This window comes from Anguilla anguilla, chromosome 7 (genome assembly GCF_013347855.1).
Source record: "Anguilla anguilla isolate fAngAng1 chromosome 7, fAngAng1.pri, whole genome shotgun sequence".
Taxonomy (NCBI): Eukaryota; Metazoa; Chordata; class Actinopteri; order Anguilliformes; family Anguillidae; genus Anguilla; species Anguilla anguilla.
Genome location: NC_049207.1, coordinates 6390628 through 6408910, shown reverse-complemented (window position 1 = coordinate 6408910; position 18283 = coordinate 6390628). Strand labels below are relative to the sequence as shown.

At 45.8% G+C, this 18283-nt stretch overlaps 1 protein-coding gene across 1 annotated transcript; it reads right to left on the bottom strand.

Moving 5' to 3' along the window:
- Positions 1–1790: 1790 nt before the first annotated feature.
- Positions 1791–13824, bottom strand: metap2a (methionyl aminopeptidase 2a). The gene is made up of 11 exons (XM_035426049.1): positions 13601–13824; positions 10617–10730; positions 10045–10107; positions 8931–9033; positions 7331–7492; positions 6092–6273; positions 5068–5162; positions 4669–4765; positions 3787–3890; positions 3051–3166; positions 1791–2731 (listed from the first exon to the last, which is right to left on the bottom strand). The coding sequence occupies exons 1-11, from the start codon at positions 13764–13766 to the stop codon at positions 2479–2481; spliced, it is 1455 nt and encodes a 484-aa protein (XP_035281940.1). The 5' UTR covers positions 13767–13824; the 3' UTR covers positions 1791–2478.
- Between the last annotated feature and the right edge of the window lie 4459 nt (positions 13825–18283).

Here is an 18283-nt window from a genome sequence, read left to right as displayed (position 1 = left end):
TTGAATGTAACAAAATAGAAAAGGTATCAAAGTACAAGATCTATACAAAGTTTTTTCTTTAGATAGCTGTCCTCGTTTGTATCTTGAATAGAGGAACGAGCAGACATGAAACCGAAATTCTGTATTTTTTCATATTTTTGAATAAGAATGTATGGATTTTTCAAACGATTTTCATAAATTGTGTTCCAGAAAATTGGTGTCATTGGCACCACCAAAGTAAAAGAATACTTTATTTTCAGATAATCTTGCAATGAGATTTTCTTTTAAGAAAAGTACTTTTGCAGCGCATTGATTACAAAAGCAGAAGAAATCACCAGCAGCTTGTCCAGTTCTCAGTCTCAAGGCACAGAAATAATTTTTAAGTAAAACATTTTGACCGGTTCGTACGTTTGGCTTGGAATTCTTACGTGTAATATTGCATATGGATGTACTTTGTAAGTGTGATATTGATGTGTGCGATATTCCTTGCTGAAGACATTGAGATTGCTTATTGTAAAGATTATCCTCCACAATCACAACAGTTAATTGCAGAAATGCCTTTTCATATCTCGATCAATTACCCGGGGACAGTCAAAGCACATGGCTTTTGTTTTTTCTAATTCAGCATCTGTTAGTAAGTTTTTTCTTATGTAAATTTATGGAAATAATACTATGCAAATTGTTACCTCAATTTTTAGAGAAATTTACCTCAATAAAATATTTTTTCATTTTTTTTTTAAAACAACGGCTCCTTTTGTGTATATTTGCATGCAGCTCATGTACAGCTTCCAAATCACTGGCTTTGAAAGGTCACTATAACAATTAGCTGCTCTGCATAAATTAGCATAATGTGATTTGTGCCAGCTTGTTAGCATGTTATAGATTTACAAATAAATTACGTTAGGTGAACTCTACATGACTTAAAACAGTATTAAACGGTAGTGCTTTTTTCCGCACTTCATGTAACTGTACGTTTAGGTAAATATCCTCCTTGCATGGGTCACAGGAGGTTTGAACGCAACCTGCTGACGAACAGAGCAGCAACCCAGCCTGACATTTACAGCCTGCCCGGTGCTGTTCTCTCAAACGCTGTAAACTGGCGGTTTTAAACGCAGAGGGAATTCCCGGACTTCAGCTGCCCTTTCTCAGATCACGCACAAGAAGAACGATTCCACACTTGAAATTCACCTCAAGTACCTATCTGTATGTTTTCTGTATTTCTGAAGTGATGTTAAAGTGAAAACCTTTCAGTGGTTCAATGACCAGGGCAAATTTTCAATTTAACCAAAATTAATATTAAGGCCAAATCAAGTAGTTTCTTTTTTTTTTACCAAGCACAGGAGACATTGTTAACCCATCATTAACACTGTTCAGGTGATAAATTACTTCAATTCGCCATTTCTGAGACTGCTGTAGTACTATAACTAATTGCAGCTTTGTCTACCCTCCTTCCACAAGATTTCCCGAACAAAAATAATCTTAGAACATAACCCTAGACTCCACATATAAGCCTTCACACTCCAAGAAATATGATATTGAAAAACAAGACCATATGGGCCACTCACACAGTTCCTCAGCTGAACTCAACACAGAGTCCTAGAAAAAAAAAAAGATTCTGTAGAAAACATTCAACGTTACGCGTTTGATTTTTCTACTGGCTCAAAATGATCTGAAAACGCCAAGACGATATCCTGTGAAAAAAAAAAAGTAAAATATTTTTTAAAAACCCATCAAGTGGTCTCCGAGACACTGCTCAAGTCTTTGTTCCCCTCCAGAACACAGCTGAACAAAAAAGTCAGAGACTAAGGTTATTTAAGGTTCTTTTTTTCTTTTACATACAAAACCATTCCAGGGAGTTCCAAGAGAAATACATCATCGGGCACTGAAGATAAGAGGCAGCCATTTGAAAGAGAATTCTGAAATATCAAGGAAAAACTGTAGGAGCAGAGCGCATTTATTTATCTGATTTATTTATTTGCAAAGTGCTCTCCCTGTTGCAGTTAAAGCTCAACTTACAGCCTTAATACATGGAGGTTGTACACAGTTACACCCTCGGTTAAGGGAGGATTTTTGCATCACTTTCCCTAAATGCAAGACAGAATATTAAAAAACTGACAAAACTCTGAAATAATCGTTATTTCCTGTTCCTTTTTGGGAGAAAAAAACAAAAACAAAAAACTAAATTAAAAAAAAACAAAAAAATGGCACCTGCTGTGACATCAGCAATCCCTCCCCCCCATCCCCCCCAGCTCTACCACAGACACTGGGTCTTCTGCAGATTAATTAAGGGGGGGGTTTTTAATTAGTTACGAAGCAGCGACGTAGCCATACCGCCGTAGCGCTGCTTTCTGCCAAAGCGAGAAACGAGAAGAAAAGCGAGTTCTGCTGATACATTTTTTTTTGTTTTTGTTTTTTAAGCTTTTACATTTTCGAGTGTGTGCGTTGCCTGTGTGTACGGGGGGGTCGGGGGTCAGGGGACAGGAAGGGGCGGGGTCCGACTCAGTAGTCGTCTCCCCGGCTGACCACCTCCTTGCAGGTGGGCCTCAGCAGGATGGTGTGCTCGAACTGGGCGGTGTAGCAGCCCTTGGAGTCGCACAGCGGCGGGTAGGGGTCCACGATGCCCAGGTCGCACAGGTTCTTCAGCGCCATCAGGTACTTGCTCTCGCCCAGGCGGTCCAGCCAGCGCCGGCAGAAGGCCAGCGTGCCGAAGTTCTCGTTCACCACGTTCAGCAGGTGCTTGGCCCGCGGGAGTCTGCGGGGGGGGGGGGGGGGGGGGGAGCGTGGAAGACAAAGAGCAGTTACAGCGTTAACAAGGTAAAACCCTGGGAGTAAACATCACTCTTCTTAAATTATGAACCCCCCCCTTTCTTTGTTGCCAAACATCTGCTCTGAGGCAATGATGGCCTCATGGTACTGGGGGAGGGGGGGGGGTGTCTATGGGTTAACACGCTATTGCTAGAAACAACATTATGCACAGAATCCGTGAGAAATTCCTTGGAAGCAGGGCAGCCAGTTTTGGACGAGCGATCCATATAGTATTAAAAAAAAAAAAAAGTGCTGCAGTTGCCAACCTGATTGGTACGTGTCCAACGTCGAAGTTCTTCATGTAGTGTGAGCACTCCATGTCATCGTGAACCACGCCCTTCCCTGTGCTGCCAAAGGTCTCGATGGCGTACACTTCTCCTTCCTGTTGGAGACGGCAGGCATCACTAAGAGCCACACACACACACACACACTCAAAACACACAACCCTGGACCTTCACTCGGATTAACCGCCATTGTCACAGATCCACACTGGAGTTCTTTTCTCACTCCACTGCAAAACACCATAGGCTTCCATGAAATTCTATCACACACACTGCTCTACAGACCAGAAGAGTAAAGGTTCCCCAATTAAAACGGATCAGACATTCTGCTTTTGTCAAATGAGCATCCACCCGAATGCCTGGATTTAAAATCCAACTGTCACCTGACAACACATACACTGGCTTCATTTAGAGGGCTACGTGCTCAGAGTAAACAGTGAGTCAGGAGGGCGAGGGTCACTGCAGTAGTTTTTTTAGCTGATTACACCAGTGACTCCCCTATCTGGGCCCAGGCGGGTCTAGGGGGCCACCGTGGCGAGAGAGGATAGCCGCGCGTCTCCTTCCCAGCGCTGATAGCGGGGCCGTCGGCCGACGCCCACAGCGCGGAGTTTCACTGGGCGCGCGGGGGCGAGGAGTGGCTCCACTGCATTAACGTTAAGCCAGCGAATAACAACGCGGAGCGCCGTGCAGGACGCCTCCGGCTCCCGGCTGAAGTACCCACCTCCATTCTCGTGGCCTCTCCGCCCTTGACGATCGGGACGGTCTTGCCAGCGTGTATCCTGTACTGCCCGATGGAGTGGCCGTTTAAATTTCGGATGGGCTTCACTGAAAACAAGAATGAACCCCGTCAAATCTCGGGAATGCGCGATTCCCAGCAAAGAGCACTCTGTGGAACCAGTGGTACAAGTCTACCTCTTTTTACAAACGTCCTCATCGCAACGCGTTCGGTGCTTGTGTCAAACTGTCCGACTGCGAAGCTAAACGGTTTCATGGAAGGACAAACTACAAGGTCGCGACCTCCTGTCCTTGACTCATCGCTTGGACGGCTGAAAAAGGAGAGCTGGGCGGCTGCATTTCCTCCTCTGATGCTGATTCGGTCCTTCTCAGCCTGCTCCTCTGCAGTGCCCCAGTCAGCAGAGTAACCTTAGATACGAGCCTCTATTCCGCATCTCTCACTACTACCACATAACTGTGCTACTTAACCCGGCGGAAAATTCCATCTTAAACCTGCCTCAGCTGGCTGTAAGCTGTGTTTTTCGACACTCTTAGGTGGTCGACCAGCTGTTCCACCAGCTGACCAGCCTATGTAGTCAGCTAGTCCACCAGTTAGACCACCAGCTTACTCTACCAGCTTAACCAGCTTTGCCCAGCTAGAGACCAGCTTTGACCAGCCACACACCAGCTAGAAGGGTTGTAAACACAGTGTCTTAAACCATCTTAAACCAGTTTAGAAATCCCACCTGGTCTTAGCTGGAATTTTCGGCAGGGAAGGGACTGCTTGAATGAAGTCTAGAGCTTGTTTCGGGTATTAGCAAAACCTCCACCTCTGGCAACAGCCAGTCCGCTCGAGACAGCACCTGTGTGTTCATCCTCGGTTCAATACCTTGGTACGTCTTCCCGTCGATTTCAACCTCGTAGGACTCCATCACTTCCTGAATCGCTTCGCCGATGTCGCACAAGCGGACATCAATTCCAGCGCACTGTCGAAACGGGAGGGGGAAGAGAAAAAACAGCTTGACATTCAAGCAAAAGAACGAGTCGAGGAGCTGAAATGTTCACGGTCTTGGATGAGGAAATCTACAGTTAATGATTACTCAGCACCACATACTTCAGATTCCAGGTAGAATGTTTGCTGCCAAACTACCACCCACAAACACAAATCACAATGACTAATCATCTTCGAATCAATCCAGTTTTTGCGCCAAAATAGCAGTCAAATACATTCGTCATGGTCTCACTTGTGTCAATGTGTGAATGAAAGAATGCAAAGCTTGTGGTTCACCTTGATTCCAGTATTAGTGGCATCTTTCACAGCTTCTAGCAGCTTATCGTACTTTGGATTGAAGGTGACAGTAAAGGCACAGTCAATGATTCGACCTGCAGGAAAGAGAATGTAAATTTGTAAGCAGAAGTAGTCAACATGACTTAGACCATTTCACACCTTCAGTTTTGTGAATGGAGAAAATTATTATTTTGCCTTGGCAAATCACCGTAACCTTGATTTACAAGTAAATGCAAACGTTACACTTTTTCAGTTTGGAGAGGTACTTTTAGTGACTTTTGGACTCATCAAACTGCTTGTAAGGGGAAAAATATATTCTTGAATTTAATTGAGTCAAATGTCAGGACAATTGAATTAATCCTAGCTTTTGCAGGTTTCCTCCTTGAATGGGTCCTGAAAAATGTACTGGTGAGCCCATCATCATGACTCAGCAACAGTATATATCCTTTCTCCAAGGAGATAATCTTTCTGAGAAGTTTATCTCTCCGTATATGACAAACAAGATGGATGCATCTGCTGGCTAACTTGTATCAGTCAGAAAGATGAATGCCCTTTCAGTTTAAAAATGAGACTCTTGGGATGTAATGTCTGAAGCCCTGTTACTGCTGTGGTTGTCATTTAAAAGCTGCGTAAGTCGCTCTGGATAAGAGCGCCTGCCTAGTGGTTCATAGCCTAGTGGTCAGTGTTATAGTCTATGGACCATGGGGTCCTAAGTTCAAGCCCAGCCAGGAACAAGTTTCTTTACATTTTGGGGCGGCAGTGTAGCACAGTGGGTAAGGAACTGGGCTTGCGACCGAAAGGTCACAGGTTCAATTCCTGGGTAGGACACTGCCGTTGTACCCTTGAGCAAGGTACTTAACCTGAATTGCTTCAGTATATATCCAGCTGTGTAAATGGATATAATGTTAAAAAATCTTTTTAAAAATGCTATGTAAGTTGCTCTGGATAAGAGCGTCTGCAAAATGCCTGTAATGTAATGCCTGTAGTGTAACGGTGTAGCGGTAGCGCCGTGGCGGAGACCGACCGTTGATGTGCGTGCCGAAGTCGATCTTGCAGACGTCGTCGTACTGCAGCACGGTGGGGTCGCCGGCGTTGGGGGTGTAGTGGGCGGCGCAGTTGTTCAGGGAGCAGCCCGTGGGGAAGGCCAGCCCGGCGTTCAACCCGTTCTCCTTGATCAGCTTCCGGGAGCAGTCCTCCAGCTTCTCGCTGTTCGAGACAATTTATCGGTTTTACAAGTTCGGCCGTCCGGAGTTTCGTCCAGCGGACGGTCTCACTCACAAAAGCCACTCACAAAAGTGAACTTTGCCTGGTAAGCAAACACCACAAGGGCTAGAGATACACAAAGGAACAATCGTAAGGGCCACTGTCAAGGTGAATTCCTGAGCACCAACACCTCTGAGATAAGGGGAAGGAAGAGTTAGTTTGCCTTTCTTTATTAAATGGAAACACTGAGGCCCAGTTTCAATATGTTTGCGGAAGACAGTCAGAGATTCAGCCTTCCCGACTGATTGGTCGTTCCACTGTCGGGGGGGAGAAGGGCAGAAAACAGCTGGTGATGGGAGGGGCACAGCAGCCAGGTGTTTGAAGAGACGGGACAGGGGGGATGCTGGATAGACAGGTACCGTCGGAGTGTGTGTCATAACCACCGTTTGAAAATAGGGAGGGGCAGTACCACGCACAGCACGATATTCCACTGCGTGTGATTCGAACTGAAAACGGACACCCCAGCCAGTGAACGGTGTTGAAAAGCGACGTGGCGTGGGAATTCAGGCAGGCTGAAGACCAGGTGCATTCTGGGCCAGCTGCAGTGAGCCTAATGGCCCGTGCCGGCCTGCTGGATGCTACGTGAGATTGCGAAGGTTTGCGCTAGCAGCTATGCGGCCTCTCGAGGAGAAGGGAGGGGTGGAGTCTCCCGATGCGAAGGGAGAATCTACAGGAGGGGGCTGCTGCCGCAGCGAGTCACGAACAGCACAGAAGGCCGTCTGGGGTCACGCATCTAGATTCCCGGCTGAGCGGGAGGGAGACACTGCAGAGCTGCTGACATTGATTAAGGAATCAATCTCAAAAGGAATCAATCTACAGGAAACTCTTTGCCGGAAAGATCCGGAGTACTGCCCTTCCCAGGCTGAGATTCAGGCGGTGGGGGGGGGGGGGGGGGGACATCCAGGCACGCAGTAAATACCTGCCCGAGCTTTGAACGGCGAACGAAGGGAAGCAGGGGTACGAAACCGGGCCAAGCGGTGACGGTGACGATGGGCCTTACCAGATCTCGATCATGGTCATCCCGGGCTTCAGCCAGCTCATGACGTACTGCCGGACCTGCCGGTGGGCCACGGCGGCCTGCCGAAAGTCGTTCCACACCTCCTCGTTGGCCTTGTCCAGGACCCGCTTCTCCTCGCTGGTGGTGCGCCACGCCGCGCTCCTCCTGAGGGGGGGGGGGGGGGGGGGTAGGAGGGAATGGAGATGTTACAAAAAATACCAAAAACTCCGCCCACCCACAGCGGGCATGCTGCTTGTCCAGTAGCACCAGTGTGAAACGGTGTTCAGGTCATGGCGATGGGCCAGTGACACAGCCTATGAGCTTCCCTTAATCACTTCTGTGCACCCAAAGGTGTAGGTGGAAGTTGGGCTTGTGAACGCTGGCCAGTTTTGTGTTCTTCTTCCAAATGAAGTTTTAAGGATTTGGGCACAGATCGCTGACCCTGCATCTGTGCTTAGGGGCAACTTCACTACAAGCATGTAACATTTGGCCATATGAAACCTCAAGCACGGCAGGGATATTTTCAAAATAAAACTTGCAATGCCCAGTTGTACTCATAAAGCCCGTCTCATAACCGAGGCCTCCTCCCTTAACGCATGAGAGCACAGAAGCTCACGCCCTCTGCTGTTGGCTGGAGCGTCCGGTCACCCTGCCGTCTGCCAGCAGAGCTACGTGCAGAGCTACTGCGCTCACGTCATTCGCAGGGTACGCTGGCAGACCACGGGCATCCAGTACGCCAGCGGAGCCCACGAAGAGACCTGGCTAACCCCCTCTTACGTAACCCCTCCCACCCCGGAGTGGGGCTGCAGCCAATCACACGCCGCCTTGGCATGGCCGCAGGCCAATCAGACCTGGCACGGCCGAGGCCACGGTACGGGATCGCGGGGTGTGTCCTTACATAAAAGCCACTTCACAGTGCGAAAGGAAACGTGGGCCATTTTGATGTATACGTGCAGGTGTGTGAGAAAACAGAGTGATAGCACCACCACTTTAATCAATGTGCCACTCTTAATGGATCTACAGTGGGGAGAAGCTGCTATGGCCCTGAGCTAATACACCAGCACCAACAGCATGAGAAGCCCATATGAAAGACAGAGGTTGTACCATTTAAACACAGGCATTTAGATTAAACATTCTTGTGAACAGGTCCAGCTAGAGTATAAATGAATTACATGAGTAATGTGTATTATCTGTACGCCTTCTGCCTGGGGCCCTGGAGCATGTGAAGGCTTGATAAAAGCCTGCAAAGCAATTCTACAGATACTTACGAATGCGCAAAAGGAACGCAGCGCTACAGCCATGTCTGAATTCACCAATGCAGCGCTACAGCTACGTCCCAAAGCGTGAACGCAAGGCAGCTCTGCGGCTACGTCTGAATGCGTGTAGGCAACGTAATGCTACAGCTACGTGCTAATGCGCCAACACAATGCTACAGCTACGTGCAAGTGCGCCAACGCAATGCTACCGCTAGGTCTGAATGCTCCAATGCAGCGCAAACGGCTACACCCGAATGCTCCGATGCAATGCTAAAGCTACGCCCGAATGCTCCGATGCAATGCTACAGCTACGTGCAAATGCCTGGCGCTGCAGGGAAATCTCTCACCCGTCGTGTGTGTTGGGATACTCGCACTCCTGGCCCCTGGGGAAGACTCCGCCGGGGTAGAGATCACAGATGGGTACGGACGGAGGGTCCGATTGCACCTTGGCTTCATGAGGAGACGGGGGGAGAGAGAGAGAGAGACGTACTGACCTCACAGTCTGACCAGCACAGCAGGCCAACACTGAGCTGCACTGCCCAACATGCATGGAAAAAAAAGTATCGAACACAAAATATACAGCTGCCCGTCACAAGCAAGAAGGAAAACTGGGGACATTCATTGGCCAAACAAAAGAGTTTAAAGGCACCACCACACCTAGAATGACAACTGTAACGATAACTGTAATGCTATAAACAATAAACTCGTCAAAAGCAAACAATACACATCTTCACACTATGATGACTAAGCAGCCAAAAGGATAACTACAAATTTGGATCCACTCCGAGAGCAATTTCTTAATGCAGGTACAAGGACGAAGCATCTTCAGCCTGTCAGAAGTGAGTTCTGAAGTGAAAAATCCTCTCACCGGATCTATCACTCCATGAGTTTCATTCCATGACAGACATCCTGTATGAGAGCCTGGATGCCACTGACCTGCCACTGGCTCATGCTCGGGCTGATGTGCGAGTAGAACTCGTCTTCAAAGGCGGACAGCTCTCTCAGCAGGGAGCTCGACTCTCCACCTCTCTCTTTCACAGAAACTCGGGTACCCAAATTCGCTGACTGTGCCATTTTCTTATTTTAGTGAGCGAGTAAAGTAGTACGGGATTGGTGAAATAGTCCTCATCCTCTATCTTCCAAAAATGACACTTCATAGGACGATACAGTGGAACGATATTGCTAGAGTGTGTATGCTTGTGAAACTTTCTATCCTTAGTTGTCATCATCATTTATAGTTAGAGTGCTGGGTGTGAAGGTACCTTTAGACAAATCATTTTGATAGGTTTTCTTATTCACCATCTGCTGACACAGGTGTCTAGTTGTTTTAGCCTTTGTAGTTTTCCTGTGAATCTGTCTTTTTATACACCAATAAACAAAAGAAAAACCTCCTAAACCTTTGGGCTTCTTCCTTATCTCTCAAAAGCACATTGAGACAGGGCAGATGACCAAGTAACCTACGTCCTTTCTTCTTTTTCTTCTTCTTCTTCTTTTTCCCGGCAGAGTTCTCGCCTTCCTCGCCATCTGCAGAGAACAAGCCAGCTTTCTATTCAGTCTGAAGCAAAAACAAGGGCAGATCTCACAGAAACAACACACAGTCCTGTTTTGTGATCACAGCCCTCTCTCGTAGACAAACACAAACACAGGCTTGGCCAGGCACACAAAACCTGTAGGTAGTACTGCTACACAGCGCATTATACATTTGGCATGGGAGGGGGGGTCCGTATAGACAGTTTAGAGCATTACATAGGTTATATATAGCTTTCCAGAATTTTAGGCAGAAAAATAATGCTCCCGCAAACTTGCTACGCGAACCAATTGGGTATTGGCTCTGTCATCATGAATGAGCTCAAGCTAGCAAGAACCAGTTTCACAAATTAGCCATTAGTCTCACAAACGACTTTGCTACAGCACAACAAGGACGCAAGACGAGACTGTGCTTTTTCTCGGTTCGGCTAAAAGCAACAGACCACTTCGTCATCTTGTGAACGCTCTGACCGTCTCCTTCCCGGCCCGGCGCAAAGGGGACGTACCTTCCTCCCCGTCTTCCTCCTTCTCCTTGTCCTCCAGGGCCTGCTTCTCCAGCTGTCTCGTCACGTCACCCACGCCCCCGGTGCTCCCATCCCCCTCCGCCTCGTCGTTCACCGCTGCCAAGTGAGCACACATGTTCAGGTGATGCCATTACATAGCATTCATGCATGCATCCCTCAACAACACCTCCCTACAGAATGCACCATTCCCAATGTTTAACCCATTAACGTATGAGGTCGGAAATATGCGATTAGAATCTTCTTAGCTGAGCGTTCTAATGCTGATGTCACACTCGCTGCTGGTAACTGAAGACGATTCATTTCTAGAACACCGACTTAGAATTTTGAAAAAACATTCAAAAAAACCTGCTCTTCAAAGAGTTAATTCTGTCCTAAAGGGCAGCCAAAAAACAATGAGGGGGTAGACAGGATGGTGAGAAATGTGCTTAAGTGCATTCAGGCGGGAAAGCACAGCTGGGAGGAAAGGATGCTTCTGGAAGCTGTACAACTTTTTTTCCACGCCATAGCATGCATATTTAAAAAATTAAAAATTGGCAACATTTCACTATTTGCTGAAACCCAGGTTTGACCTTGGAGCCACTTAACATTTTACATTTAATGCAGGCAGGTTTACTGCATTACAGGAATAGTTTACTTTGTGGGGTTTTTTCATATTTCATTTTTTATGTAGGATTTGGTTGGTCTAAACAATCTTTTTCTGTGCAATGAAGCATATTCTAGACATTCACAACAGTTTCTGACAACCTACCATGTTACCCCATTGGAATCTACATTTAGTCAAGGTACAAGTTGTTGGGTTAAGTGGCCAAGTCTTCTGTACTGAGGAAGCCATTTTTATTTATTAGTGTTCTTTTTTTAACGAGGTAGCTGGTGTTCAATGCATCCGATTACGAAATCATTTTTCTCAGTCGCTGCCCGCCACTCACATTTCGTCTGATCGTTCCTGTTTTGTGTTCGGGCTCGCATTAGAAACCACAACGTGTGCAGCTCATCAATCAATACTGCTGCTGCTGCAGGTGGCCACAGAGACCATGTTCAGTCTGCATTTAGTATTCGGGATAAGTTCATGTGAGACAGGTCCATTTCTCTCCCAGCTCATTATACGCTTTGGATATTACAAGGATATCTATACAGACATCCTGGAACCCAATTAATCAATATACCTGCATTTTCAAAACGCAGCACACATTTTCCTGCATTTTGACTTTTTTTTTTTTTGCTTAAAAAATGCCAAATCCTGTGTTAATGTGACCGTGGAAACTAAAATCATTTGAGCAATTCCAGCTCGCGAAAAACAAAGTGACCTTCATGGCACGGACACCAACAACCTGTAAACAACCAAGATCCATTGAGAATGTGCCTAATTGTTTTCAATGAGGATTTCAGCACGCCCTCTTTGGCCTCTCAGGCTATATCTGCAAAAAGTAGTAATTTGTTAATGTGGGAATAAATAAGGTCCACCAATACAGCTGAAACTACTTCTGATTCCTGGTCAAATTTAAATCAAACCTCCAACTTTAAATCGTATGGAGCTTGGCTAATGTTAGGCATGCAATAACTGGCACAGGTAGAACAGTAAGCTACAGCCTGGGCAGACCAGCTGCATCTCCAGCACGCCTTGCTAGCCCTAGGGACTAAAGAGCTTGGGCCACTAGAGAATTGCGAAGGAAGAGAACTTGCACAATAATAATAATAATAATGAAATAAAAAATGGTATTTGTTTGCAATTGTGAATACACATTATCAAATTAACTGTTAATTTTACAGCCCCTGGATAATTAATGTCACTGTGCATGGTGCTCTGTGCTGCTTTAACGGCATTTTCTTGCTTTGGACCACAAACTCCAGAATTACCCCTACACCGGCAACTGCAAAGCCAGCAAGTCTTCACTGCACATAGAAACAGTCAGAGCCTGCCAGTCAAAAATATATAGCAAAACGAAAACAATATTTAAAAAAATAAACTAAAAATCTCTGAAAAATATTTATTCAAGTTACCTTCATCAAAAGCACATACAATTGAACTACCCCACCAAACCACAACTTTAATGCTAATAAAAATACAGTCTTGGGAGGTTCTGCTAAGATTATCAATTAATATAAGTTCGCCGGTACTCAACCTTATCTGCTAACTACCAGCACTTGGAAGGTGGAAAGTAGCCAGCTAGTAAACAACCAGCTAGCCTAAGTGCAGCGCTTTAGTTATACATATCATGTTGTGATGCTATAACGGAGCGATCAAAACAGGATTCTGTGACTTTCTAATATTTGTATACATGTTATTTCTACTCTTCAACGCATAGTCAGTGGTCAGCTACCTAATATACCAAAACATTGTATTTTCACTCCAAGTTTGTGAAGTTCTATTCTAGCTAAGTACTTTACGAACCTATGTTGGGTGGGTAGCAAACAATCTGACTGGCAATGTAGCATGTCAGCTAGCAAGAAAGCGAACTAACACGCTAGTCATCGATCCCGTATAGCTAAAACCGTTTAAAGAAAAATGTAGCAAGGTCAGCTCAAAAATGATCAACATAAACACCAACAACGCATGCAGCTAAGCTAGCTCACTGGCGAACTAATTACTTTCGAATGTTCCGCCTTCTTACGTAATAAACACACATAACAAGTCCACACATTATGAAATGAAAAAAACTTTAAGCACAAAGTAGTGCGAGTCGTGGTGCGTACGTTCCCGTTGACTTAGCACGTTGAATTGTTAGCATCCTGGCATCTCTCGCTCGTGCAAGCGCAGTTTTTAGGTAGCGTTAAACATCAGCGCTTTTTTTGAACAGGCAGGTTTGCCAGGTGTTCTGACGGAATGAGTACTTCTTGGAGAGAGTAGCACTGTTGTCCCGAGCAGCAAGTGCGATGCATAGTGCGTGTGGCCTGCCTCGCGCTGCACAGCGAACTCGCAGCACCGCACTGCCACGGCCTAGCTTAGCGTAACTGTCACGCTTTCTTACCGGACCCCGCCGCCTTGTTCTTCTTCTTCTTTCTCTTTTTCTTCTTGGCCGTCTCTTCGGAAGGGTCTGCTTCGTCTTTACCATCAAGTTCGACTTCTTCCCCGTTCAGGAATATCTCCTGATCGGGTTTATCCTCCTGGACCTGCTGCCGAAGCACATCCGCCATGATTGCATACCCCAGTAGGAGAGAGCACGCAGTGGCTGCTGGGAGTCACCAGGCAGTGTGGCCAAGTCTGGAAACCTGCTTGAAACGTGCCGAATCAGCTGAGAGAATAGCCCACGACTTCTTCCCGCAGAATTGAAAACGAGGATCCATTCCTGAACAGCAAGGCTGGGGAATTATAAACCAAGCGCGGGAAATATACAAATTAATTTTTTACATATGACACTTTTAAAAAATATAGAATTAAAGTTCTCTGTTACATAACCAAGCTGGTAGAACAGTTAGTCCTTCTGAGGGTATTGTACAGACAAGTTTCTAAGGTAATAAACCGGCTCAGCAGAAATGATTAATTGCTCAATATGATCCATATATAATTATATGCCTTACAGTATGCATTGTTTCATTGTGCTTGGACTGACTTGCAATGTACAGCTAGGTTTGCAAAGACAGGTACATAACAGCTGACTTAAGTTAGAATAAGCTTAGCAAGCATCTATGGATCTATAAATAAATTGCCCATACCACTACATAATATTCTGCTGATTGTTGCTTCGTTGATGAATGTGAAGGTAGGAACAACAACAGGACTGCTTTTTTGGGTCAAGTAGACGCCAGCCTCTCTGTACTGATTCAGCAGTTTTGTCCACAGTGTGTCTGTACGTATGGTCATATTTCTGCATGTTACTGCGTGATTACATTGCGAGTGAGAAACTGCCTTATATTACATTCGGCATATGTGCAGGAACCAAAACCTCATGTCATGACCATTTTTTTCAAGGCGCCATTCACAGGTACAAGTCTTTTATTTCTCAGTGTAATTACTCAGAAAACCCAGCGTACTATCCAAGGAACAACTTTTTCAAATAGATACCTAAATTATATTTTACTTGCAAGAGTGACATTTTAACAAATGCCTGCAACTTGTCAGCTACAGCACCAGAAGGGTAACCACACACAGGATACCTACCGTACCTAAGTTAATAGACCCAGAGAAGCATACACACATGACCTGTGGGCAAGTAAACATGGATTGTTGAGTATACAGTATAGACTGTATCTAGGTTAACAGGTGAGTGCAAATAGGCACACACACATACACAATCATGTGTAAACTTAGAGATGATCACTCACAAGTAACCACACATAGGTGAACTGAATACCCTCCATTGTCACAGTAGATATTTTATATGACACAGAGACAACACAGAGACAACTGTCAGTGCAGCTCACTTTTTGGCTGGTTCAAGTGAGCAGTCGGTAAAGTGCCTATCCTGAATTGTCTGGGTGTTCTCCCTGAAGTGTCACTTGGACTTCTGTATTTGAAGAGTGACATTTCCATAGTGCTTTGCTCAAGAGTCACAATAGATCTGACTCCAGACATGTTCCTGGTGATTTTCTATTACCAAAGAAACTATGATAGTGCTATTCCTGCACTTTATTTTCTTCTTCTCTTTTCTCCCTGCTCCCGTTCCAGAAGTTATAAACAACAATAAACCAAGACTGCTTGGGATCGGGCAATGAAACCGAACATAATCTTATTTATCTTAGCATTTTATCCATAATATGTACTTCACTTCAGTGTCCTGAATTATCTCACCCCCACCATTATATCATATGGATGTAGATTCATGAAATGTCATTACTTGCACTGTCCATAAGGTGGCAGCAGTTCTGACGCTTTTTGAAATGGCTCGGTTTAATTTTATGGGGCTCATTTAAGTTGTAAAATTCTGTCGGGTTTGGGAAGAGTTAGAAAAGAGCTGCTGACTGGCTATCTCAAAAGCAAAGGAGTAACAGGCCCAAAAAATGTTAAGAAATTGTTTCCTGTAGTATTTTCACACAGAAACAAGTCTGGGTTTTTAATCTCCCATAAGCAAGAATTCTTTAGTGGGGGAAAAAAACACCTGGTCAAGAAGGGTAGAAGAAAACTCAATTTTAAGCATTTAGCAGATGTTCTTATCAAACCACAGACGAGTGTGTCTCAGAGTGTGTCACCAGGGGAACTGATCCACTGTACTGGGGATGGCCATTTGCTTAGAATGCAGAGCCTACTGTTGTGATTATTTGCTGAGCAAAATAACTGCAGTACACCAGGGTGCAGTACCACATTTTCACCAGTGGAGTGCTGTCCAAGTTAACACGCAGAGGGTCAACCAGTTTACTACAGGGCTGACTTACGTGCCCCAGCTAGAAATATTGTTTGAGTTGATTATAATCTCCATCCTTAAAGACACACAATTCCAGTATTGGGCCAAAGATAAAACTTATCTGTGCTCATTTTGTTTTGAGTTGAGAAATTAAGCCAGAGGTCAGAGTCTGAGCTTTGCATCTATTTGTGATTGATTGTTTTAACAGCATATCAGACGGCTCAGGCTCTCTGGCTGTCGCTGCTTTGCAGATTAATGGTCCAAACAGGTGTCAGACTTGGAGACTGAAGTGAGCTCTGGCTTTTCATCACGGGGTCAGTAGCGATTTGCTGAATGGAGGCCATGACCTGTTTGGTCTGAAAGACTGAAACCGGAGCCAGACTATAGAGTGAATGTTACTCAGTGGAGACTGGTGTAGCCATAACGCTAAGAGGTATGTTGGGCAGCTGACTCTGTATTTGCACACAAACCCTTAGTGCAGTGTGCTGCCTGTCAAAGACATGTATACACAGTTTCTTACTACACACACACACACACACACACATTCACACTTTCTCTCTCTCTCTCTCTCTCACACACACACACTCTGACACACACACTCACACTCGCACACACTCTCTTTCATACTCCCACTCACACACACACACACACACACTCTCTCTCTCTCTCTCTCACACACACACACTCACACTCGCACACACTCTCTTTCATACTCCCACTCACACACACACACACACACACTCTCTCTCACGCACACACACACACACACACACACACACACACAGACCATACACACACGCTTCTATTCAGATACCACACTAAAACTTCAACTGTGAGATCTCATCAGATTTGCATCCAAAAAGGCCCGTTCCTTTGCCCTTTCACTGACACCCCTGGTGCTTTCCCCACCACTCTCCTTCCTTTCTGTGTCTGTCTGGGGAAATCTGCCGAGGATCTGATCCCCCTTTGACCACAAACCCTTTTAGCCGCCTCCCTCCCCCACACTAAACCTGCTCCAGGAAGCAGAGGGGGGGATCATCTTAATGCAGGCCTCTCCCCTGGGGGGGGGGGGGGGCTGCACTCAAACCCAGCCCTATTGAAGGGAGTCTTAATGCCTCCCATTTTCCCTTTCTCTGGATTTCCTCTGATGGCCCGATGGGCCAACACTAGCAAATCAGACACTTTTAGCCTTACCTGGAGGAAGAGGCCTTTTCTTTTTTTCTCTCTCGCTCTGATGTTGTATTACCTTTTAAGGGCTTTTCTGATCGAGGGCCCAAATCGTCTCGCGCGCGGAGCACAAAATGCCCGCCGAGATCAATACGCGACACGCCCGACGATTATCCGCAGGATAAACCGAGAAAAGAAAAAGGGGTTTAAAAAGGGTTTATTTTTAAATTAGAGAGGAGCTGGGGGGTTCCTGTCTCGTGTACGTCTCCTGGTAGCTTTAGCTTCAGTCACGTTGGATTTTTATTGGAGGCGTCCGTCCTCGGTTTATTTGAGGGGGTCTCATGTTGCGTCTGAGCGGTAAACCGCCATCCCAGCACTCAGAATGAGTGGGAGCCCACCAAAGGACAACAATTGAAGGCACTTGACCACAGTAGAAATGGCCTTACAAAAAACGGCCTTGGTGGTAGTCTGTTAAAATTTATGGTTCCTGGTGGCACGTCCCACTTTAAAGCTCTGGTTTACCAACCCACGACACGGAATGAGTCCGGTACTAAAATATAAAAAAAATGTTGCTTAAATAATATAAGGCTCTTGCGAGTTGATTATTTGCAGATGCAGATCTGTGAAGCCTTTGCTTCAATAAACTTGAGACCACACCCCGTTCGCTCCCTCTTTATATGAACAGACATGACCAACAGGGAAGCAGTTTTTCGGGGGGAAAAAAAAATCTCCAATGGGTCTAGCTCAGGGGTGTCCAATATTACCTGAAAAGCGCTGGTGTGGGTGCCAGGTTTTTGTTTTCAAAAGTCTTATCCTTTTTGGGTAAGACTGGACACTCCAGGCGTAGCTGTTCTGTAAATAATACTGGAAGTCAAACTCTAGGGCTAACGCCTACTCTCCAACACCCCATTCTCCAGTTCCCCACACTCCAGGAGGGGAGGGAGAACATTTGGGATGGCAATGGGCATAATGGAACATTGCCCTTGTGTCACTGTAGCAGATGGTCAGGGGAAACGACAGGATCAATTCCATTATCATCACAAGTACCCACAATGGGGATATTGTCATAGAGCAGTGCAGTATGGGACAAGTGACCCAGTGACCTCTACTGCCCATTATATCTCCATTCTCTTCCAGGCCAGAGCCCTCAAATCATTTCAAGTCCGAAGGTCAAATATGGCATCATTGGTCACTTAGAGAGGGTTG